Genomic DNA, 25247 nt, shown 5'->3' with positions numbered 1-25247 from the left:
GATTTTAGCTTTTATATCCCCTGTTCCACCAACTATATCATGATGAATACATGTCAAACACACTCACTCTAATGTGATAGGCTGAACAAATAGTCTGAATATAGAAATTCAAACCTAGTGATAAATCTCTAGGTTTCTATTCATCCAGTTGCCATCTAAACTTGGTAACCAAGTTTGGGCTGAAATTCTTTAAATCTGTGGAGAAAATTCATGACAGTCCTATCACTGGCTTCTTGGTTATACTTACAGAAAATCTGTTTCTTTGCAGAAACACTCGTTCTCTGATGGCTGTCCTTGTAGAAAACTCTATTTTGGGAGCAATGCCCTAAAAATAAAACAGCATAAAAGAAGCAAATAAAATTACTGGAAATAGATTCTTAGCCCACCCCATCTAACTTGAAAGCATGTAAGAACCTAATTACTTTTTTGTGCAGTTGGCATAATCCACACATATTACCTAAAATATATACGTAACAAATATATATATGATGGAATACTATTCAGCCTTTAAAAAGAAGGAATTCTGCCTTTTATGACAACATAAAATAATCTAGAGGACATTATGCTAAGTGAAATAAGCCAGACACAGAGAGACAAATATGGTGTGCCTTACTTATGTGTGGGATCTGAAACAGCCAAACTCATAGAAGCAGAGAGTGCTGTTTGCCAGGGGCTGGAGGATGGGGGAAATGGGAAGATGGTGGTCAAGGGCACAAATTATGCAAGATGACTAAGTTCTAGAGGTCTATCTGATGTACAGCAATGTGACTATAGTTAATAATACTATAGTGTAAATTTGAAATTTTCTATAAGGGTAGATCTTAAGCATCGAAGGAAAGAAAGAAAAGAAAGAAAGAAAGAAAGAAAGAAAGAAAGAAAGAAAGAAAGAAAGAAAGAAAGAAAGAAAGAAAGAGAGAGAGAAAGAAAGAAAGAAAGGAAGGAAGGAAGAAAGAAAAAAGAGAGAGAAAGGGAGGGAGGGAGGGAAGGAGGGAAGAAGGAAGGAAGGAAGGAAGGAAGGAAGAGGGAAGGAGGGAGGGAAGGAAGGAAGAGAAAAAATAAAAGAAAAAGGAAAAGGCTAAACGAGTAATAATAAGTGATGGATAAGTTAATTAGCTTGATTGTGGCAATTCTTTCACATTGTATATCAAAACATCAAGTTGTACACCTTAAATGTATACAATATTTATTTGTTGATTATACATCAGTAAAGCTGAAAAATAAAACATATACACACAGCCTGGGTAGCACACAATTATGTCCCCATTTTACATGGGAGGGAGCTTGGAGAGGTGGGTCTGTCTGGTGTCACACACTGGGGATCGGGAGAGCCAGGAGTTAGCTTGTTTCCTGCCTATTTATTCCTTCCTCTGCACGTTCATTCCTGTGCATTCATCTGGTCTGCAAAACAAGTTCTTACAGGCACAGCCTAGATCCTCGGCGCCTTTTTTTTCTTGGCCTCTAGAATGCAGTATGCCCATACACATGGTAGGCCTGGACTGGGGTGACTCAAGATTTCTGGGCTTGCAAACACATGAGCCCCGTTGCTGCAGAGCCCGATGATGCGGGGGGGGGGGGGAAGCATATGTCAAACAACGTACAAGACATACGGCCAGAGCAGCTTGACCTCCAGTTAAGAGACTGCCCACACGAAGAGGAGGGCGGGGGAGCTCCAAGGTCCACAGCGCGACCGGTGGAATCACGAGACCTCTTGCGTGGACCAAACCTCGGGTCCCCCGCGGCCCAGCTGTCCAAGCCTGAACAAGTCACCACATGAGGCACAGATTTGTGCCTCTGTCTCATCGCCTCGCGGGGAGGCCATGTTAACCCCTGAATGACAGTACGACAAACTGTAACCGTTCACATCGTATGCGTGACTATATGCCAGAGAGCATGCTAAACACGACACATAGATTTAACCCTCATGTGATGGGGGAAGTACTATTATTAGCGCATTTTTCAGCTGAGGAAACTGAGGTACACAGAGACTAAGTAATTACCCAAAGTCACAGTCACTGAGTGACACAAGTGGGACTGAACCCAGACAGTCGGGGCCCACACTTAACCTCTGCACATGTGGCTGCCTGGCCAGCCTTCAAACCCCTGCTCCAGTTTGCCTGGGGAGGAAGAGGAGGAGGAGGGTGCTCTACCTGCAAGGAATCCAACAATTTGTTCGCCTCCCATAACCTCCACTCCTGACAATGACTTCAGACCATAAGGGGGGATGTACTTCCTTTTTCACAGCAGTACTGATTTTAGTATAATAGATTAGAGCTGAAATTTACAGGCTCTCTCTTGCCCAGTTTCCTTAGCAACAGGAGGAGGGTGATGATGGTTAGGCCAACAAATGGATTTAACAGTACAATTTTTCTAGACTCACAGCACTAAAGGAAAAATGAAATTATTAACTAAAAGTTAATAATTAAGAAATAATAATATTCTTTCTGCTTACTTTACAGAGTCAGTCTTGACCTAACAGGAAAACAAATTACATTAAAAAGAAAATTCTTGGGGCGCCTGGCTGGCTCAGTCGGTGGAGCGTGCGACTCTTGATCTTGGGGTCGTGAGTTCGAGCCCCACGTTGGGCATAAAGCTCAGTTTAAAAAAAAAAAAATTAAAATTAAGCAAAAAGCCCAAACAGAACAAAACAAAACAAAACAAAATTCTTGACCTTGCCAAGAAAAGGAGGGAGAAAAAGCTGTCAAGGTATCAAGTGAAATAAAATGAAATATGAAAATACCAAGAAAAAGTCACATTCTTGTGGAGGAAATAAATCTAATTCTTAATGAATTAATAACTTAAGAGAAAATAATGAAGTGAATGATCTGCCTCACTGGCACCTGTAATCCATGAGAGAATCAGCCTCTTGCAGTGACCAAGCCCGACAAGAAAGCATGAGAACCCTGCTCCATCACTCACCAGCCCTGTGGCTTCGAGCACATTTCTTAAACTCCCTCTGCCAGCTTCCCCAACCATAAGACAGGAAAAGAATAGCAGCCACCTTGCAGGGTTAAGGAGGATGGAACAAGATAAGTCACGTATCAAACTCAGCACGATACCTGGCATCTAGGGAGAACGCAGCGAATGTCAGCCGTCATTAAAACTGTGGCGACTGGTTTTGTTTTACCTTCTAGAACATTTGAGAGAAATTGAGTTCCGCTTTCTTTCTACAAATGGTTTAAAACATAGTTTTCATAACTTCACTGATACTTTACCTCTAATGTGTGAGGATCTTTCCCTGCGGTTTAAAGCCCTTTCTCTGATGACTACCTTCGTTTACAAATAACTATAAACACAACTTCCTATACGTTCTTCTTCCTACTTATGCTCATGAAGTTAAACAGAGACAACATTTGGGAGAAGACAAGAACGTGTGTTTCTCCTCGTCGTGATACCCAGCTGCATACCAGCCCCGTGTTTGCAGACGGCTTTGACTACACAGAAAACTCAGGCAAACCAAAGTTAATATAAAGAGTATCCCCTACTTGATTCCCACCAGTTTTTGTCCTTTTAGCGTCTGAAGAGCAATATACCAATAACTCAAAATAATAAAGGCAAGCCTTCTCACAAGTACCACGGATATAAGTGACAAAGAGTATCTCTGAGGGGAAAAAACAGTGTCAGCGATCTTCACCAAACCGTCAAAGATTATGAAGTGTTTAAAGTTATGCTCATTAGCAATTCTGATGAGGCCAACTTTGGATGCATGTTTGCTGCTTGAAATATTAGAACTAGAAGTTCTGTCATCATAAACATCACAGAAACAAGGGTCCTCATGTTACATATTCTGCACTTACTCTCAACAAAACAGGAAGTGATAACATTTTACGAAATTATAACAATAACAATTCATGGGGGAGTAAGAGAAAAGGTGAGTATTAAATAGGCTTTTTAAATTCATAAAGCTGTGGGGGCACCTGGGTGGCTCAGTCATTAAGCGTCTGCCTTCGGCTCAGGTCATGATCCCAGGGTCCTGGGATCGAGCCCCGCATCGGGCTCCCTGCTCTGCGGGAAGCCTGCTTCTCCCTCTCCCACTCCCCCTGCTTGTGTTCCCTCTCTTGCTGTGTCTCTCTCTGTCAAATAAATAAATAAAATCTTTAAAAAAAAAAAATCCATAAAGCTGTGGCCCTTCCAACAGAGACCATCCAAGTAACATAAAGGTTGAGAAAATTGTCAGAGCTGCTGTGGGGTTAGAAACCATCACAGATACCAGCAAAATGAATGTCCTGAATTTGGGTTCAGGTAATGCCGCAAAACAGATTGTTATCTGAATAACTACCGTGTCTTTTAAGATCCTTAGTAGTATTTCTGTGAACCTCTGTCCCTTTCCTTGCCATTAAGTGGAGACTCTTGACATCTGCCTTGGCTGACGAGAGCCATCACGAAAATAACATACCATAGGAAAACCCAAAACCTCGGGGCGCCTGGGCGGCTCAGTCATTAAGCATCTGCCTTCCGCTCAGGTCATGATCCCAGGGTCCTGGGATCGAGCCCCGCATCGGGCTCCCTGCTCGGCGGGAAGCCTGCTTCTCCCTCTCCCACTCCCCCTGCTTGTGTTCCCTCTCTCGCTGTGTCTCTCTCTGTCAAATAAATAAATAAAATCTTAAAAAAAAAAAAAAAGGAAAACCCGAAAGTTCAAAATAAATGAGAGGCGGCATTATTACTCTCACGATTCTATTTGCTTTCATTATTACTACTAAAAAATCGCTTCTCGGCCTTTTGGCTAAGATCAAGTGCATTATTACTACTAAAACAATAGCTACGATTAAATAAACTGGTATTAAATCTTTCCATTAGTCTGCATTAAGAGGAGGTGGAAAAGCATCCTTGTAAGTATGTGACAGTGTGAATAAGGCAATGATTTGGCCTGATTAGGTTAAGACCCCTCCCCCACCACCACCTCTCAGATCAGCAGTGGGGGGAATCAGTATAATTTGGTTTTTGAATGGGGCATCTAAACAGGGCTGCTACACAGGGGTACTAACCGAGATGAAGTGATCAGCCCAAGAACAAGCCCTGTCAGAAATAAAATGTCCAAGTCCCAAGAATCTCTCCCCACAGAAGTCGAGGCTGGGCACGAACCACTTACTGGAAACCCTGCAATCGTCTTCATGAGCACCTCCCTGCACATCCCAGGGAGCGAAGGTGTCAGCTTGGGTTCAGGGAAAAGAAAATCCCGTGTGTTTTCTTCATAGCAGGCCAACTCCTCCCACACTAGAAAGAAAGGAGAAAAGCCATAAGTAGATTTACATTCTCAAAATGATCTACATTCCTGAGTTTAACAAAATAAAAGCTTAGACAGGTGACAGCCGAGATGGCATTCAGATAAAAATAGACATTTTGATCAAAGCACCTGTTATTCAAGAGGTGGAGTAGAAGAGATTTCTACTACTTCTTATCGCATGGATCATTTTTAAAAGCCTTCCCAAGTCATAACAGAGAAGAAGAAAAAAAACTAAAGGATTGCTCCACAAAACAGAACAAAGAGAAAAATCTCTTTTCATCCCTCCGTCAGTCCATCCATCGATGCATCCACCCATCCTTTCCTTCAACCATGTTTTCTAAGGACACACCTTGGGCCAAGTCCTAGGGATAGAACAGGAACAAGGCAGACAATGCCCCGTTCACACAAAGGTCACAGCATAGACTGGGGGATGGGGGGTCAACGTGTCCTCTGACGCAGGGATATCAGCATCCCCATGGCCCACAGAACAGCCAAAGCTGTGGTTCTTTGCAGGACTGGTACCAGCCACAGGGACAGTCCCAAAAATTTTGGGGGACATTTCATGGGCAGGAACCAGAGGTGCTAAGATGTCTCGCAATGCTCAAGACACTCCCGCACAACATTCTAATGTCATAACAACATTCTTTCAGGTGAGAAGCTGTTTTATAATCGGCTGAGCCTGGAACCTCACTGTTACATACAAACACGGAGCATTTTCTTTGCATGATCTTAAAATACACTGAATTTTCAGGAATGCAGCTACCATGTAAATTAAGGAACAAATGTGTTCAGATCTTTACTGAGACCCTACTGGCTATTTTGAAAATCATACCACATCTAAATACTTCCTTATGCTCAACGTTTGTGTATTGATATGCATATTTTGTTTTAAACCATTTTCCTTTTATTTCTCCTTTGTTACAGCTGAAATATTACATCGTTTGCAGCGATTTGTGTAAGCTGGTTATAGTAACCATGAATATTATTTCAGTATGGCAAAAGGGATGCTACAAAACACTCATTACCAAAAGAAGATCTTGGGTCTAAGAGGACTGAGAAGCTACCAGCAGGGCCCTCCTTGTCTACGCAGCAGCTGCCACACCAGAGGTTCAGACCGAGAGTGGCCCCTGCACAGAGCACCGCCAAAAAAGAAACCAGAGTCAATGAGGTAGCTTTACCATGTGGTGATCGCCATTTGATTTTGAGAAGAACTCTGATAGGTGTATTTCTGGCACATCAGCGGGACAAAACACCTGACATTATCAAATGTGACGGGTTAACATCGTCCTACTTATCCCACTCAACACAAATGCTTGGGTTCTCCTAAGGATCGAAGTGCAAAAAGAACGCATTCTCTCTTTTTCATCACGATATCATGTCTTTCCACTGCTCTCCTCTCATCTCAGACATGCACCAGCCACAAGGACTGATGATCTATCTTCCCCTCCTCCGCTACGTACAGACTTCCTCAGCCCACGCTGTTCCTTCCAAAACGTCCTTTCTTCCTTCCCATTCCAGGTGAAATCCTGTTCATCTTTCAAGTCTCACTTTAAACGTCTCCTCATGTCTCCGAGATAACAGGTCCAAAACAGAAGTCTTGAATTTTTCCGACAAGTAAGCTCTCCCTTAGCCTCCCATCAGAAGAACCAATACCACATGCTTGAGCCAAAAATCTAGGATTTATCCTTGATTCCACTCTTTCGCTCCTCACATGAACCCATTAGCTAAGTCCTGTTGACTCCATCTCCAAAATAAATCTAAAATCTGTGTCCTCTCTCCACCCTTACGGCCACCAGGCTGGTCCCAGCCCCACCACCTGTCTCCCCGACCACTGCCACGGCCTCCGAGCTGGTCTCCCTGCTTCCACTGTCCCGCACTCAAACCTGTCCTCCACACACTGCCATGTTATAAATACATCACATTGTGCCTTTCCATCTCCTTAAAACCTTCCAACGGGCTCCCCATCCTGCTAGAATAAAACCTAAGCATCTTACCCTGGCCTTCAAGACTCCGTGTAATCAGCCTCGCCTAACCCCTCCTCCATCATCTGTTACCACTCTCCTCCTTGCTCATGCTATGTCCGCCCTGCTGCCCTTCCTGCTGTCCCTCAAACACACCAAGCTCGCCTCTACCTTAGATGCTTGCCCCGCGTTCTCCCTGTCGTCTTCCTTCCCCGGATCTCTGCATGGCTGGCTCCCTCCTATCCAATGAGGGGCCTCGGCTGAAATGTCATCTCATCAGAAGGAGGTACCCCAACCTAAAGGAGCCTGGTGCTCCCCACCACATTACCCTGTTTCACTTTCTTTTTTTTTTTTTTAAGATTTATTTATTTATTTATTTATTTATTTGACAGAGAGAGACACAAGTAGGGGGGAGTAGGAGAGGGAGAAGCAGACTCCCCACTGAGCAGGGAGCCCGATGCGGGGCTCGATCCCAGGACCCCGGGATCATGAACTGAGCTGAAGGCAGACACTTAACCGACCGAGCCACCCAGACGCCCCGCCTATTTCACTTTCTACCCAAAACATACCGCGAACCAAGACGGGCGTCACACATGCGTTTGTGACCTGCTCCTGTCGGTGCTGGGAGTGTTACGTTTACTACTCCATCCCTGGCAGGGACGTCCCTAGAGGGTGTGAGTGCGGGGCAGTTACCAGCACGGGCCCCAGCCAAGACCGCCTCACCTGGAAGGGGGCCATTCTGCCAGTGTCTCTCACAGGCCCCTGGAGAGATCATTAAGGATGGACATTTTAAAGATTTTTTAAAATTTGTTTATTTAGAGAGAGAGAGAGTGGGGTGGAGAGGGGCAGAGGGAGAGGGAAAGAAGCCGACTCAGTGGGGTGGGGCTCAATGCGGGGCTCGATCCCAGGACCTCAAGACCACGACCGGAGCTGAAACCAAGAGTCGGACACTCAACCGACTGAGCCACCCAGGCGCCCTTTTACAACCGCATTTCAGAGGCGGTCAGAAAAGAGAGATGTCGTGTGGCCTCCTGGAGCTGCCTCCGAGCAGATGACGTGAGAGAACTTAAGGCTCTGCTTACATCAGGTGCTCAGTTAGCATTCGTTACCCTCTTTGAGACTCAGTTTCCACCACCGTGAGAGAAGGAGACGGACGAAAAGTCCTCTAAAATCTTTCCAACTCCTACCCTTCATTCATTTCTCAATCACTTCTTTTCCATCTTTTCAATCTCTTTTCATTCATACGTTCAAGAAATATGCACTGAGGACCTACCGTGTGCCGGGAATTCTAGATCCTGGGTGTATAACAGGAAACACCATGGGTATAATTCCTGCCTTCCCGGAGCTTACAGTCCACAAGTGAGGAACAATTACACAAATGAATATACAATGTCCATTGATGATAAAGAGGAAGGCAGGGAGGCAGTGGGAAGGTGGGGGGAGTTCTAAGATGGATCTTCTGCTTCATCCCAGCCTCCTTTTCATCAGTGCTCCTTTGACAGGCTCCCTCTGTAATGGGCATGACATCCCAACTCTGCTGGCCAGAGACTTCCTCCACTCAGAGACCTCACAAGTGCAACCTGAAAACGGGCGGTGATGTGACAATCTCCTCACCCATCACTAGCAACGAAACACAGCTTTCTACTGAGGCATGTGGTTCGGTGGTTAAGAACTGTTTCTAGGTTGAGACAGAGCTGGTTCAAACCCCTGCTCCACCATTTACCAGCTCTGCGACCAGGAGCAAATGACATAATCTCCTAGTTTCAGCTTCCTCTTCAGGAAAACATAAAAGTCATAATAGTACCTGCCCCCTGGGGCTACTGTGAGGGCACATGACATATATAAAGTGCCGAGCACACTGCCTAACATCACCTGCCATCATCGGGACCGCTCCACGACACCAACCCAGCAGAGGTCCCAGCACCACACTGGTCTCTGGACATCATGTGTTTTCGATCATATGCTCCTACTCCAATAAACCCCTACATGCACGGTGTGATGGTCTCCACACTGGGCTTCTCCTTTCTCCTTCCATAGGTTTTTGGCCAGCTCTTCTCACTGCGTCCAACATGACAGCTACTAAATCACGATGCGTGTATTTAGCAAGAATTAAAATAAAAATAAAGAGGCCAGAGAATCGGAGGCAGGCTCATCTCCTATCTTTGGAATCACAGGAATAAAGAGACTGAAATTGGAGAAGAGAAATAAAAGGCTGATGTGTCTCATTTCTCTCTCTCTCTCTCTCTCTCTCTGCTTTGGTCGTGTTCTGGAGTCCAACCTGCCACCCAGTGTAAAAATGTCTGCACAGCAAGGGGATGCTACGGGAGCCTCGGTTATAAACAATGAGCAGATACACAGGCTGAGCGATTCTCAGAGGCCAAGGGAAATGTCTGAAAGAAATCACGTTCTTACAGGCTCAGACTGGGACATCATCAATGCCGTCAGTGAAAAACTTTTCCCCCGAAAAAAGGAAAACAAATGAGCCTTCGAGAAAAATAGTCATTTTCGTAACAATGTTGTTTTGAAGAATCTACTGTTTACGGAGCATACCAGAACTGACAGCTTGCCCCGTGACGGAGTCTCACGTGGCACCTTCTGCACAGAGAAGGAAACCGGCTCCGTGGGCAGGACGCACGTGGGATGCCACGCGGCTCAGCGGGATCTCAAACCCCTGTTATCTGGGGCAGGAGTTCTTCCACTCTCGATGCCTCGTGAACACCACTACGAAGCATCAAACGAAGTCTGACTGAGGGAATGGTGCCCACTGAGTGAGCGGTTTACAGCTGGATGGAACCCACGAGCCTTCTCCCAGGCGAGAGGCTTTCATCTAAGAGATGGGTAGAAAGAAAGCTAAGCGCCGCGCAGACAGGATCAGCTGCTGCCCCCCTGTGTCCGTTCGCTTTTTCCCAGCTTTTGTAAACAGGAGCCAGAGGAGTCTTCGTGGCTTCTGAGCCGAATCCTTGGACATCGCTAGCGGTAAAGCCATAGGCACATCGAAGGGACTCGTGCCATTAACACAACGGTCATAACATGTCTTTTGACTATAGGTGTGTTGGAAAGCGATGTGAATAAACATCAAACAATAAAATAGTATCTGCAGCAAAATGAAAAGTGAAGGATTTCAGCCACGTGAAGGATGGGTCCCTGCGAACCTAAATGTAGCCCCTGTGACCCCACGGTGCTGCCTACATGAGACAAATCATTTTTGCTTAATTATCAAGTATCGAGAACCAGCACAGCAAGAGGGCTCATGCCACGGGCATGATACCAACAGCACAGTGTGGGGCATGTTCTGAGCACACCCTCAATACGCAGATGTTGGACCAATTAGTGGACCGATCTGTAATGCACCTGAAGCCGAGTGAAATTATTTTGAGCAATTCTAATCTAATGCTACTAAAAACGACAATCCGCAATACAAGGACTGAAGACAAGAGGAAAATAAGTATCATACAGCCTCCATTTCATATCTGAGTAGCTTCTGAGTTATAACCTGTAGGCATGCACCCAGCCTCAAAGTTCTCCAATCATCGTGGCCTTGAACTACTCTCGCAACCTTCTCACAGGTGGATTTCTGGTCACATGAAAAACATATGGTAATCTAAGATATATCAAATATTAAAAAGCAAGTTGCAGACTATGTATATTCAACCAATATGTATACTAAACACACATATATTAAATACTAGATATATAGAGTACATTCATGTATACATACGTGTGTACATATAAATGTATTTTAGATTTCATTGAATACACCAAATGCATTACATATACATATATCTGAAAACACCTAAAAAGAAACACAACAAATTATTAGTAGTAATTATTGTCAGAGGTTGTTGACGAATGTGGTTTTTAACTTTTTATTTTAACTTTGTGGTAACTTTTTACAGTAGGAGTATTTAGGTATTGGGTTATTTTTTTTTAAGATTTTATTTTTTTATTTGTCAGAGAGAGAGAGAGAGAGAGCACAAGCAGGGGGAGGGGCAGAGGGAGACGGAGAAGCAAGCTCCCCACTGAGCAGGGAGCCTGATGCGGGGCTCGATCCCAGGACCCTGAGATCATGACCTGAGCCGAAGGCAGACACTTAACTGACCGAGCCACCCAGGCGCCCCAGGTATTGGGTCATTTTTTAAAACTTCATGTAGAACTAAATAAGATCAAAATGGGCCTGCTTCTACTTCATTAACACCGAAATATAACTTGTCAATTTGCATTGATATATGTTTGAACATAAAATAAGGCCAAATAAGAAAAAAAAAAAAAAGCTATGGAAAAAAATTCAATACCTTGACTATGGATAAAAATTCAATACCTTGATTTTAGCCTATCACTTTTAGGCTGAAAAATATTCAGTAAGAATTTCTGAAAAGCAGGTAGGAAGCATCTCTGATCTTCCCTCTGTTCTACCTAAGACAGCCCTGATATATACAAGAGTTCCTATCCTTAGATCCACAGAAAGTGGGGTTCTTCTCTGTTTTCAGGGTCTGCTTCTGCCAGTGGGCCGAGAGGCAGAAGAAAGAGCTACAGAATTCCGCGTCCCCTCAACTCCTCGGGGCCCGTGTCTTGTTCTAGGTACAGCCCCAGCTGGCAAAACGATGATCCTCATAAAAGCCTCCACGGCCACCTCTGCTTTATCTCAGGAAGCTGCCAGACTCACTTTCCTTCTCCCATGTTCTTAAGAAAACGAAAGATTCAAACAATAAAATATCAAAAGAATACAACAAAACAGGAGACATACATATGCATTAAGCATAACTTATTAAAAACTTTGGTAAAAATATCAGGAATATATACCAAAGGGCAATGTTAACATCCAGACATCACTCTGCAAGTAATCAAAGGACACTGAAAATCACATTATACAGAAGAAAAGAAAGAAAACAAATTATGGGAAAACGGAAATTTTTAAGAAGTAAATTTTAAATTTTAGGTTGTCACAAATCATATCTAAAAAGGGGCCAACACATATAGTAAAATATATTTTAAAGAAATTATATACGGTGCGCCTGGGTGGCTCAGTTATTAAGCGTCTGCCTTTGGCTCAGGTCATGATCCCAGGGTCCTGGGATCGAGCCCCGCATCGGGCTCCCTGCTCCGTGGGAAGCCTGCTTCTCTCTCTCCCACTCCCCCTGCTTGTGTTCCCTCTCTCGCTATGTATCTCTGTCAAATAAATAAATAAAATCTTTAAAAAAAATAAAGAAAGAAATTATATACTTTGCAAACACAATAAATTCAAATGATAATATCCGGCATTAGCTAGGCTATGGGCAAGGGGCATGCCATACACTATTGAATACAGTAATAATGGAAACGTGCTGGCGATCAGTTTACTCCCAGGTGACAAGATATGGATGTTCAGTCTGGTACAGTTGTCCCCCCTTATCCACAGTTCCGAGACCCCCAGTGGATGCCTGAAACTGCAGACAGTACTGAATCCTATATACACTACCTTTTTTCCTATGCATAACTACCTACGGTAAAGTTTAACTTATAAATTAGGCTTAGTAAAAGATTAACAACAATAACTAATAATAAAATAGTTATAACAATATACTGTAATAACAGTCACGTGAATGTGGTCTCTTGCAAAATATCTTATTGCATGTACTCACCCTTCTTGTGATGATGTGATTTGATAAAATGCCTATGTGATGAGAAGAAGTGAGGTGAGTGAGTCAGTTTTTAGGCTACTACTGACCTCCTGACAATGTCAGAAGGAGGATCATCTGCTTCTGGACCATGGTTGTTGCCACAGGTAACTGAAACCATAGGAAGCAGAACCACAGATACGGGGGACTCCTGTAATTCTATTCTTTACAAATATACCAAGAGAAAAAAAATAATCTTTATAAATATGTGAAAGACAAAGCCTAAATGTTTAACAATATCAATTTAAGGATAATTATAATACTACAGAAAAACACACAGCTATTGAGAATGACAAACTACAGATAACAATGTACAGTGAAAGAGCAAAACCCCAAATGTTATGTCCCTACTCTTCACGGACTTATAAAAACACATAAGTAAATTGATGAAATTCTTTACTGCCATTAAAAATAATGACGTACAGGGTGCCTGGGTGGCTCAGTTCGTTAGGCGACTGCCTTCGGCTCGGGTCATGATCCTGGAGTCCCTGGATCGAGTCCCGCATCGGGCTCCCTGCTCAGCGGGGAGTCTGCTTCTCCCTCTGACCCTCCCCCCTCTCATGTGCTCTCTCTCATTCTCTCTCTCTCAAATAAATAAATGAGAATCTTTAAAAATAATAATAATAATGACGTACATCTATGCTTTTAGAAATGACAATGCAACAGTGATCTATCACGGGGGAAGCCAAAAAGAGAAGAAAATGTATGTGACACTATTATGTAAAAATTTTGTATCTAGGTGTTTTTCTGTCCGCAGAGATATATCAAGAAACATGTTCACCAAATTATAAAGGTTTTCTCATCATTTGGGGATGCTTTTTGCAACAAATAAAAATTGTAAAGCTATTTTCATTTTAAGGAAGAAAAAAGGCAAAAACCTATAACAGCAAAGATCAAAAAAGAATTAGAAATGTTTGAGTCTTAAATATTCTCTCTCTCTCTCTCTCTCTCACTCTCTCTCTCACACACACACACACACACACACACACAAATCACCAGGTAGGGACACCTGGGTGGCTCAGTTGTTTAAGCATCCGCCTTATGCTCAGGTCATGATCCCAGGGTCCTGGGATGGAGCCCCCCATCAGGCTCCCTGCTCAGCGGGGAGTCTGCTTCTCCCTCTCCTTCTGCCCCTCCTCCATGCTTGTGTTCTCTCAAGTAAATAAATCCTTAGGAAAAAAAAGACATATGAAGCAAAGGTACCACAGAAAAGTTTCCTCCTACAGTCCCACAATTCTAGCAAGCACTTTTTCTGTAAAGGGCAAGACGGTAAATACTTTAGGCTTTGCAGACCACATGGTCATAACTACTCAACTCCAGCATAAACAAAAGCAGCCACAGACAATATTTAAACGAATGAGCATGGTTGTGTTCCAATAAAACTTTATGGACAATGAAGTCTGAATTTTATATAATTTTCACATCATGAAATAAAAAATTTTTTCCAACCATTCAAAAAAATGTAAGAACTGAAGACAGTTTGGCAGTTCCTTAAAAAGTTAAACATGGAGGGGTCCCTGGGGTGGTCAGTCGGTGAAGCATCTGACTGCTGATTTTGGCTCAGGTCATGATCTCAGGGTTCGTGGGATCGAGCCCTGTGTCAGGCTCTGCACTCAACATGGAGTCTGCTTGTCCCTCTCCCTGCCCCTGCTTGCATGTACGTGTGTGTGCACTCTCTCTCTCTCAAATAAATAAAATCTTTAAAAAAAAAAAAAGTTAAACACGGGGGTACCATATGACACAAAAATTCTACTCCTAGGTATACACCCAAGAGAACTGAAAACATGTACCCACACAACAATTTGTACATGAATGTTGACAGCACTGTTACTCATAATATGCAAAAAGTGGAAACAACCCAAATGTCCCTCAACCAGCAAATAGATAAACAAACTTTGGTACATCCACATAAAAGCACATTATGCAGCCCTAAAAAGGAATGAAGTAATGATACATGCCACAACGTGGATGCACCTTGAAAACATGCAAAGTGAAAGGGGCCAGACGCAAAAGGCCACATATTGTCTGAGTCCATTGACATTAAATGTCCAGAATAGGCCAACCAACAGAGAAAGTAGATTAGTTGTGGCCAGGGCTATGGGAAGAGAGAATGAAGAGGGACTCCTAATGACTACGCGTTTCTTTTTGGGATAATAAAAATGTTCTGGAATAAGATAGGGGTGACGGTTGCACAACTCTGTAAAGATACTAAAGCAACTGAATTGTACACTTGACAACAGTGAAATTTGTAGTATATGAATTAAACATAGAGTATATGAATCTCAATTTTTAAAAACGTAGAAATTTAGCTCACGAGTCATACAAAACAAACTGGGTTTGGCCCGGGGCCTATAGTTTGCCAACCCTGTTCTAGCATCTAACACAGAAGACAGTTTTGGGTATTACACACACACACATGCCCCATAAATTAGAACAAAGTCAAAGGCAACAACTGGAAAGAAACTGAGCCACGATTTTATTATTTGACGATAATTAGATAAAGTTATGAAAAAACAGAAAGTCAAATGCCTGCTTATGCTTACTGCCACCAAACCCATAAAGTTACTTTTCCAGGAATGGACAGAATTCAACAGACCGGTGGGGGAAAAAGGGAGTGTTCTAGAAAGCACAACTTGTAAATACCAATCCCATTCTGTCATGACAAAATCCTTTCCAAACAAAATAAGCTACTTTAGAAATGCATTTACTGGCACATTACCTGGAGGTACTAGTTGTATTAATTCAAACCTGGTTAGGAAGCCTAAAAGGGAAAAAATGAGATTTTAATACTTAAGAAAATTGCTGGAGTTGTTCATTAACTGCTAAGTTTAAGACTGCCATAACATCCCATTTATGTTAATAATAATAATAATAATAATAGGTGCCATACCAACAATGATTTAGGTATTTTGAGGCCCAGTAACTCAAAGGCATGGAATGAGAGTAATTGGTATTTTATGCCCTGAAAAGTGTTGATGAAATGAATGCAATATTTTCTCTCTTAAAAGTGTATTCATAAGGGACGTGGCTCAGTGAGTTAAGCGTCTGCCTTTGGCTCAGGTCATGATCCCAGGGTCCTGGGATCAAGTTCCACATCAGGGTCCCTGCTCAGCGGGGAGCCTGCTTCTCCCTCTCCCTCTGCTGCTCCCCCTGCTTGTGCTCTCTCTGACAAATAAAATCTTTAAAAAAATTTTTTTAACATATTCGTAAGTCACTGACATAATAAACAACTTATCATTTTTAAAAATTCACACTACAACTGTTGTCAATTGACCTATATAAGTTTATCTTGCTTAAAACAGTATGCTCTCTGGGGCGCCTGGGTGGCTCAGTCGTTAAGCGTCTGCCTTCGGCTCAGGTCATGATCCCAGGGTCCTGGAATCAAGCCCGGCATCGGGCTCCCTGCTCAGCAGGAAGCCTTCTTCTCCCTCTCCTGCTCCCCCTGCTTGTGTTCCCTCTCTCGCTGTGTCTCTCTCTGTCAAATAAATAAATAAAATCTTAAAAAAAAAAACAAAACACTATGCTCTCTGACTATATAAATGAGACATAAAATATCACATTTTTTATACTTCCTGAGTCCAAAATGTATTTACAAATAGTGAGCCCATGTACAAAATCTATAAGGACAAGAATAAAATTCAAATCTTAAAGTAATTTAAATATAAATGGTATAACAATTAAAAATCAATAAAGATAATTCCCACAAAATATGAGAAGTGAAAACATTTTAAAATAGGCAATAATGGTTACAATTATAGACACTTATAGTTACTAATACTGTATGATATATTTGAAAGCTGCTAAGAGAGTAGGTCTTAAATGTTCTCACAACAAAAAATTAATGGTATTATGTGATGTGATGAGTTTCTTAGCTAATGCTGTGGTGGTTATCATTTCACAATATATAAGTGTATCGAAACCACATATTGTATACCTTAAATTTACACAATGTTATACATCAATTATGTCTCAAAGAAGCTGGAAATATATGAAAAAAAAGTAAAATTGTCCCTTTGTAGACTTATGAAAAAGATATGAGTGTATGAGGACAGAATTTTAAATGCCAAGAAACTTAACAGCTAAGACAGCTTGTAATTTTAGGTTTTCCAAGTAGGAAAAAAGGAATATATCTTTGCCAACCATCACTCTAATGGTAATGTTTAGCACTTCATTTGTCTCAGGCTCCAAATTCCTTACATTCAATTAATTCTCACCACATCCCATGTTCATGGATTGGAAGACTTAATATTGTTCAGATGGAAATATTCCCTAAGTTGATCCACAGATTCAGTGCAATGCCTTTCAACATCCTAGCTGGCTTCTTTGTGGAACTGACATGCTAAAAGTCATATGGAAAGGAAAGGAAATCCAAATAGCAAAAACTGCCTTGAAAAGAACTAAGGTAGGGGACTCACATTTCCTGACTTCAAAACTTACTTACAAAGCTACAGTAATCAAAATTGTGTGGAATTGGCATAATGATAGATATATGGATCAACAGAATAGAGAGTCAAAAAAAAAAAAAAAAAAAAAGCCCTGGGGCACCTGGGTGGCTCAGTTGTTAAGTGTCTGCCTTTGGCTCAGGTCATGATCCCAGGGCCCTGGGATCGAGCCCTGCACCGGGCTCCCTGCTCAGAGGAGAGCCTGCTTCTCTCTCTCCCACTCCCCCTGCTTATGTTCCCTCTCTTGCTGTCTCTCTCTCTCTGTCAAATAAATAAATAAAATCTTAAAAAAAAAAAAAACAACCTTCATTTTTACACTCAGTTGACTTTGAACAAACATGCCAATACTATTCAATGGGGGTAAAATACTCTTATCAACAAATGGTACCAGGATGACTGGATATCCAGATGCAAGTTGGACCCCTACTTCATGCTATTTACAAAAATCAACGTAATACGTGTCATAGACCTAAATGTAAAAGTTAAAACTATACAACGCTTAGAAGAAAACATAGACATAAATCTTTGTGACTTGAATTAGGTAATACTTTCTTAGTTATGACATCAAAAGTGCAAATAACAAAGAAAAACAGATAAAATTGAATTCATCAAAATTTAAAATTTTTGTGTTTCAAAGAACACCATCAAGAAAATGAAAAGATAATCCAAAGAATGGAAGAAAACATTTATCTATCATACTTCTGATATGGGACTTGTCTCTACAATATACAAAGAACTCGATACATTACAAGTCCATTATATATTACAACTCAATAATGAAAAACCAAATAACCCAACTAAAATATAAGCAAAAGCTCTGAATACACATTTCTCCAAAAAAGATATACAGTCAGTAAACACATGAAAAAATGCTCAACATCATCAAACCACAATGAGATTTCACTTCATACCCACAAGGATGGCTAGCAATCAAAAGGACAGGTAATAACAAGTGTTGGCCAGGATGTGGAGAAATGGAACCCTCACATATTGCTGGTGCAATGTGAAATAATTCAGCTGCTTTGGTAAAGTTTCTCCAAAGATTAAAAAGAATTACCATATGACCCCACACTTCTATTCCTAGGTATATACCCAAGAGAAATGAAAATATATGTCGACAAAAAAACTTGTACACAAATATTCATAGCAACATTATTCATCACAGCCCAAACGTGAAACCAACCCAACTATCCATCAACCAATGAATGAATAAATAAAATGTAGTATCTCCATACAATGGAACACTATTTGGCCACAAAAGCACACAAAGTACTAACACATGCTGTAGCAAAGATGAATCCTGAAAACATTATGCTCAGTGAAAGAAGCCAGTCACAAAGGACCATGTATTGTATAATTCCATTTACATGAAATATGCAGAATAAGCAAATCTACAGAGACAGAAAGATTGGTTAGTAGTTACCTAGGGCTGGGAGTGATAAGGAAGAATGGGTTTAAGGTTTCATTCTGTGATAAAAATGTTTTAAAATTAATATGGTGATGGTTACACAACTGTGTGAAGATACAAAAACCATTTAATTGTAAATACATTAATGAACAAACAGAAGTGTACCATCCAGTAAGTCCCATCTCTATCCAGAAAAGAGTCTGCAAGAGAATGAAAAACATGATTCAAATTTGACATAGTCTCTCCTGAATATAAATATGGATCAAACATGGAAATATTACAACATAGAATATAGTAGAATTTTATATCTGTACACACAATTACATACACAACAGTTGTTTTGTTTTGAGAGTACCTACTTTCTAAAATGTCTGCTACAGCGCCAGGATCTATGGCATTTTCAAATACCTGCAGGAAAAAAAAAGGTAAAAATAAATTTTCAAAGATTTATTAATATATGCTTACAGAAAATGTAGATTATATTCTTCCAAATAATTAACACATGCCAATTCCAGCTATATAATATTTTAAAATTCAACAGGAGTATCTTTAACAGGTATGTGGTTAAAAGTTCAACGAATGACTGTAGAATGAGAACACAGTACCAAGTACAAGGAAAATCTGAGTTAGCTGAATCTACCACATGCTCCAAATGTCATCACCTTGACCTAGCCCTACAGTTTGCTGCTAAAAGCACATCTGGCGTCAAACCTCAGAGTCTTGCTTGGGTACCTGGAAATACATTCTGCATACCACAGACACTCACTAAATGATGTTAACTGAATAAATGACCTTAGCAATTGGTTGTGCTAAAAAGGAACGTAAGTAAAAATTCTATCTATGTGTAACACAAAAGAAAACTAGGCACTATAACCCATACTCCTACAGAACCCAAAACAACCAGAGCGAGGGAGAGCCTCATAAGCTTAAAGTATATCGTGAAGCACAAGACAAATGGGATATCTGTCCAGCCAATGCCAAATCTGCTTATTTTGTCCTTGAGCTGAAGGGTCTGGGAGAGGACTGAGATTTTTTTTTTTTTTTTTAAGATTTTGTTTATTTATTTGATAGAGAGAGACACAGAGAGAGAGGGAACACAAGCAGGGGGAGTGGGAGAGGGAGAAGCAGGCTTCCCACAGAGCAGGGAGCCCGATGTGGGACTCGATCCCAGAACCCTGGGATCATGACCTGAGCAGAAGGCAGACGCGTAACGACTGAGCCACCCAGGCGCCCCAGGACTGAGATTAAAAGCGTAACACGCCCTTCTCCCTGAACTCTGGAAGCCACTAAGAAATGAAAGTTTTCATCAGAGTTTGATTCAGGCATTTAAGTTCTGATTTAAATGGTGTTTAAATTTAAGCATGGTTAACATCTGCTCTCGATCCAAAGCCAGCTCACCTTTAAGTACAAAAGTGGAGGCTGTCCCCTGTAATCTATTTTTGTCTTACTGACTTAGATTTATCAAGCAAATGCAGGTGAGGGGTTCTTTTCCCCTGAATTATTTCAACTTGCATCCCTTCACTTCATCCATGTCTACGGATTTTCTCAACTGTGATCCTGGGGAGTAACTGCTCAAACACAATGTCTCACACATTCTTGATGAGCAATTTCTTATTTATCCAAATGTTTTAGAACATTCAATTCTGGGTTACACAGCAGGTCCAAGGAGGAGAAAATGTCTTCGATACTTGCTGCAAGTATTTGCAGCTAGAGAATGGAACAAATACAAGAAAATTGGATGGAGCCAGGTGGGAGAAAGCTGGAATAGGAACCCAAACAGCTCACACACAAGGGCAATATTTCAAAATTTTTAAATAACTGCATTTTATAAAAGGAAAAATGGTCCGTGATACATGTTTGACTAGCAATCTTCAAATGCACAGCTTTGCAACAGAGCAGTAGTGGTATCTGGAGTCTAATGTCTCTGAAGTTGATCCCCCCCTTTTCTACAAGTCAAGGATGTTGGACTAGATGACCTCCAAGGTCATTTACGGAATTATCATTCTGTGCTTCTGTGATTTTTTATCCTTGTGCTTCTCTTAAAAGGGAAGTCTTTTTAAAGTCTTCTATAGAAGGAAACCTGATAAACTAATAAGGATATTCCTAGGGGGAAAAATAGACTGGATTTTCACCACCCACTTCCTACCACCACCAGTATCTAAATAGTAGAAATGGGTTCCTCTGGATTCTGACTATATGTCCCAAGGTAATACCCATTTATTCCTCTCCTCTCTTATCCAACCAGTTTGGTAGACTCTATTTAAATTTCTGCTGTGATTTCCAAAAACATTACATACAGCCCTAGCCTTTTAGAAAATCAGTCCTCATCTCCTCTCCCAGTCTCAGTTGGAAACAGGTCATTTTCTGGGCAACACCATCCAGACCTTTAAAAATGATGGGCTCTACCTTATCTAGCCTTCCCATACTCATCCCCTCCTCCAAAGAGCAGCTCAGCGATATTGTTTGGGGGAAAATCATTAGACTTATCAAGGTTAAAACTGATTCCGCCTCCAAATTCCAAAACGAAAACTTCAAAGAACTGTGCATGATTCATAATAATGAAACTAATATTCTCAATTAAAGTGGGAAGAAGGTTGTAATGTTCTATTAATATCATGTTCATATTCACTGGAATAGAACCTAGCCTTTATCACTGTAGCTAAATAAACCAGGGACGACCTAAGAAAATTCAATAAATCTGAAGAGGCTTGTTTTGTTACAGGATTTCAGAGACAGGATCTTACTAATTTGAATATAGTTTTTTTCATTATTTTTCTGAGTCTACAAAAGTTTGTTTCTAAGGTCCACTAATTTACTGATAATCCCTGTCATAAATGTAATGCAGCTGCCTCTGACACCTCCAAGAACATTCAGAAAATGCTCTCTCTGCTCCAGTTAGAAAATGCCATGGGAATTCCAAGAATAGAAAGCATCCACCAGGGCATTTAGCGCTAGGTTGACAGAACTTGGCTCAGACCTCCAATGCAAAAGCAAGTCCTCCAACTCTGGTTCTGTACTGCTCTGGGGTGCCTTCAAGTCATTTTTTTCTTTTAAGAAAATGTACAAAATAACTTTATAAGACCCATTAGATGATCTCCAGACAACAACATTTAAACTTCTCTATTTGGCAATGAGAAAGTCGAGATCACCTTTTCAAACCTCATGCTCTGCTGAATCATAATAGGGAACACAGAGGGAAAGCAGTCGGTCTCCAGGTATTGATTTAGGAGGTACACCCCAAGGTACACATCTTGCTTGTCAGGAAGGAACACCCCTGGACAAGAAATCTTAAAAACAAAGAAAAAATAGAGAACAGGGTTTGTTTAGTGTCGTTTTTTAAACGGAGCTCTGTTTTCCCTGAACTCCCACCCCCGCACCCCTTCACCTGGACCTCCCACACCTCCATCTCCCCCCGTCCTCGCCTTCCTCAAGTGCAAATTCCAGTTTCCTCCCACGTCTCCGCCAGGTGTCACAATCGTCCTCTCGCCGGCTCCTCTCCCCGCCCCTCCGGGATGGCAGTGCGGAAGCGGAAGAGGCTGCAGGGCCGGGAGCCTCTCGCTAGGCCGGTCGGCTGCTGGGGTCCGGGCCCCCCGCCGCGATGCCGAGCCCCCGGAGGAACGCGGACGGACGCCCGCTGGCCGCCTCCGCCTCGAGCACCAGCAGCCCCGGCAGCCCGGCCCACGGCGGCGGCGGCGGCGGCGGCAGGTTCGAGTTCCTTTCCCTGCTCGGCAGCCGCGCGCCCGGCGCGGACCCCACCTGCGCCCGGCTGCGCGCGTCCGAGAGCCCGGTGCACCGCCGCGGCTCCTTCCCCCTGGCCGGGGCGGGCCCCTCGCAGGCAGCCCCCGCGCCGCTGCCGGAGGAAGACCGCATGGACCTGAACCCGTCCTTCCTGGGCATCGCCCTGCGCTCCCTGCTGGCCATCGACCTGTGGCTGTCCAAGAAGCTGGGGGTGTGCGCCGGAGAGAGCTCGTCCTGGGGTAGCATGCGGCCCCTTATGAAGCTGCTGGAGATCTCGGGACACGGCATCCCCTGGCTCCTGGGGACCCTCTATTGCCTGTCCAGGAGCGACAGCTGGGCGGGGCGCGAGGTGCTCATGAACCTGGTCTTCGCCCTGCTCTTGGACCTGCTGCTGGTGGCCCTGATCAAGGGGCTGGTGCGCAGGCGCCGCCCGGCTCACAACCAGATGGACATGTTTGTCACCCTCTCCGTGGACAAGTACTCCTTCCCCTCGGGCCATGCCACCAGGGCCGCCCTGGTGTCGCGGTTCATCCTGAACCACTTGGTGCTGGCCATTCCGCTGAGGGTGCTTGTGGTCCTATGGGCCTTCATCGTGGGCTTCTCCAGGGTCATGCTGGGGCGGCACAACGTCACTGACGTAGCTTTTGGCTTTTTTCTGGGCTACACGCAGTACAGCATCGTGGACTATTGCTGGCTTTCGCCGCACAACGCCCCGGTCCTCTTCGTACTGTGGAACCAACAATGACACCATCTCATTCATTTATGGCACCAGGAGATCTGAAGGTTTCCACATGCGACGAAGCCGGCGTAAACCAGCAGCAATCCTGCTTGTCCCTCTAAGGACATTTCAGGCTTCTTTTGGGATTTCAGGTGTCATTCCGTCTTGATGGGTTGCTACTCTGGAGAACATGCTGGCCATTATGACCACAGCCATATTACAGAAAGCACAAAAAAAAAAAAAAAAGCCCTCTATTATATATTTATTCAACAACTTTATATCTCCAGGACAACTGCAAAGAAAACAAGCTGGGGTGATTATAATCCTGCTGTTTTTTAAAAGTTGACAAAAGTAAATTTGGGGTTTTGTAGTAATCCTGTAAGTCAACATATCATTTGTAAAGTGAACTTTGAAAAAAAAAAAAACAACTATGATTCTGTCAATATACATGCAGATGAGCCACCTACTAATCCTAGTTCTTTTCCTGAGGTAGATTTTAAACAGTATTTTAAAAGTCTAAGACAGGTTTTTCCTCATTTATTCCCTGAAAATCTGTTGCCACAGTGTCTTCTTAATCCTGATTTTCTTGATAAGCTTTCTTAGTATATTGTCTCTTCCATCTTTGTGGATTGGGTAGTGAGAAGAGAGATTATAGTACATATCTTGCTTTCCTTTCCCTCTACCTCCTCAAAAACTCTTTGAATAGATATTTATTTCCCATTACTCTCTAATATTATCTTTTTGCATTTAGAGAACAAGCCAAGAACTTACTTGAAGAAGAAACATTTAAAGGTGGGCATATCTACAGTGCCCACGGAAATGGAAGGATGGGACTATGACCGAATGCTTAATTCTGTTGATGACAAATAGCATGGCATGACAGAGGACAGAAAAGCTGAGGACGTCAGGAACTAAGAGGCTGGGGGTGGGCTTACCACATACTATGTCAGTGGGCCAGTACGGTGGGAGATGGGGCTCTGCTGCCCGTCATCTCTACTGAATAAAGAATAACGCTCCTCTACTTAGGTAATAGGAAAATAACTTGGTTCTTTGCAGTGCAAGGCCATAAACTTTCTTATATGTATCACAAGGATGACCCTGTATATTAAAGTTTTTCATATGGAATTCCATTTCCCCGTATACAGCACACTTTAGGTAACAGTATTTAACTTGAAATTCATCAGGGGAGCCCACTGCTATAGCACAAGGTATAACTAACTCCTAAATTTCCCTTTACATTGACCTTCACATTTAAAGCAGTTTATCCACGGTGCCTCCCCAAATCACAAGACCAAGGACCACCAAATGCAGGATGGACTCTGCTCATTATTCTTTGAGCAGGGAAGACCAAGAAGGGGATGTGCTTTAAATGCTGTTCTACCTGAAGAATAAGAACTTTTGAATTATCTCTGGCACTGGTGTTTTCAGATAATGACGGATTATTTTGACATTTATAGAAAGAGGATTATGGCCTTTCATCTGTCACATAGAGGGGCACACTAGAATCTGGAGAATGGTGTGACAAGTGGGCTCTGATTGGGTAGAAGTGTGAGCTTTCTGAGTGCGAGAGGCACACGGAGGAACTCCTCAAAGGAAAATAAAATCACTTGTATTCCCACAACATCCTGAACACAAGACTACCTCTTCTCTTCCTGAATCAGCCAAACTGTAAAGCTCTAAGTGATTTGCTTTATTGTTTAATCTTAGATCTTTTGTTTTAATCTGGCAATATTCAGGCCAGATCTTTTTGAAAGCAATGATATTTCCTTTTGCAGTGTTCACAAGTCTGAATATTGGGAGCTCACAGTTTTATCTTCTGGTTCCTGGTTTTACTTCTGGAATTCCCTGTCTTAGTCGTTGGGGACCTGAGTTTGCAGGCTTTTAAAGCACAGATCAATTCAACTGATGTCTCTGAAACACTTTAGAGTAGAAAATGATTTTACTGTAAATTAATTGTACACTGAGGAATGCCTTTTAAAAATGAAAATAAAATTAACCAATAATGTTGAATGAAGTGAGATGAAAACTTGTTCCATTTTTGCCTTGATGGAAGACTGCTTTATCACTCAGCTTCTCAAGAATTCCTTCCCCCTACTGCAAAATTT

The 25247-nt window shown here is 42.4% G+C and overlaps 2 protein-coding genes across 7 annotated transcripts in view; one reads left to right on the top strand and one right to left on the bottom strand.

Annotated features, from left to right (window-relative positions):
• Window positions 1-25247, bottom strand: part of SPATA6L (spermatogenesis associated 6 like) — a 46091-nt gene that overhangs the window by 19308 nt on the left and 1536 nt on the right. For 3 of the 6 annotated variants that reach the window (XM_036101221.2, XM_036101227.2, XM_036101220.2), the window contains 5 exons: window positions 21836-21973; window positions 19046-19094; window positions 15556-15597; window positions 5087-5211; window positions 248-325 (listed from right to left, as the gene is read on the bottom strand). In XM_036101221.2, the coding sequence (XP_035957114.1) occupies window positions 248-325; window positions 5087-5211; window positions 15556-15597; window positions 19046-19094; window positions 21836-21973 (432 nt within the window). Of the gene's footprint in view, window positions 1-247; window positions 326-5086; window positions 5212-15555; window positions 15598-19045; window positions 19095-21835; window positions 21974-22108; window positions 22228-25247 lie in introns of those variants that run through there. The other 3 variants (XM_036101225.2, XM_036101223.2, XM_036101228.2) reach the window with 2 other exon arrangements.
• On the top strand, window positions 22285-25156 carry PLPP6 (phospholipid phosphatase 6). Its single transcript, XM_036101250.2, has one exon. It carries the CDS (start codon window positions 22285-22287, stop codon window positions 23167-23169), a length of 885 nt encoding a protein of 294 aa, XP_035957143.1. The 3' UTR covers window positions 23170-25156.

This window comes from Halichoerus grypus, chromosome 14 (assembly GCF_964656455.1).
Source record: "Halichoerus grypus chromosome 14, mHalGry1.hap1.1, whole genome shotgun sequence".
Classification (NCBI taxonomy): Eukaryota; Metazoa; Chordata; class Mammalia; order Carnivora; family Phocidae; genus Halichoerus; species Halichoerus grypus.
Note: the sequence above shows the minus strand (reverse complement) of the source record. Positions and strands in the feature narration are given on the sequence as shown.

Excerpts from the sequence above, each read along its gene's own strand:
- PLPP6 (XM_036101250.2), top strand. The coding sequence starts at position 22,285 with ATGCCGAGCCCCCGGAGGAACGCGGACGGACGCCCGCTGGCCGCCTCC.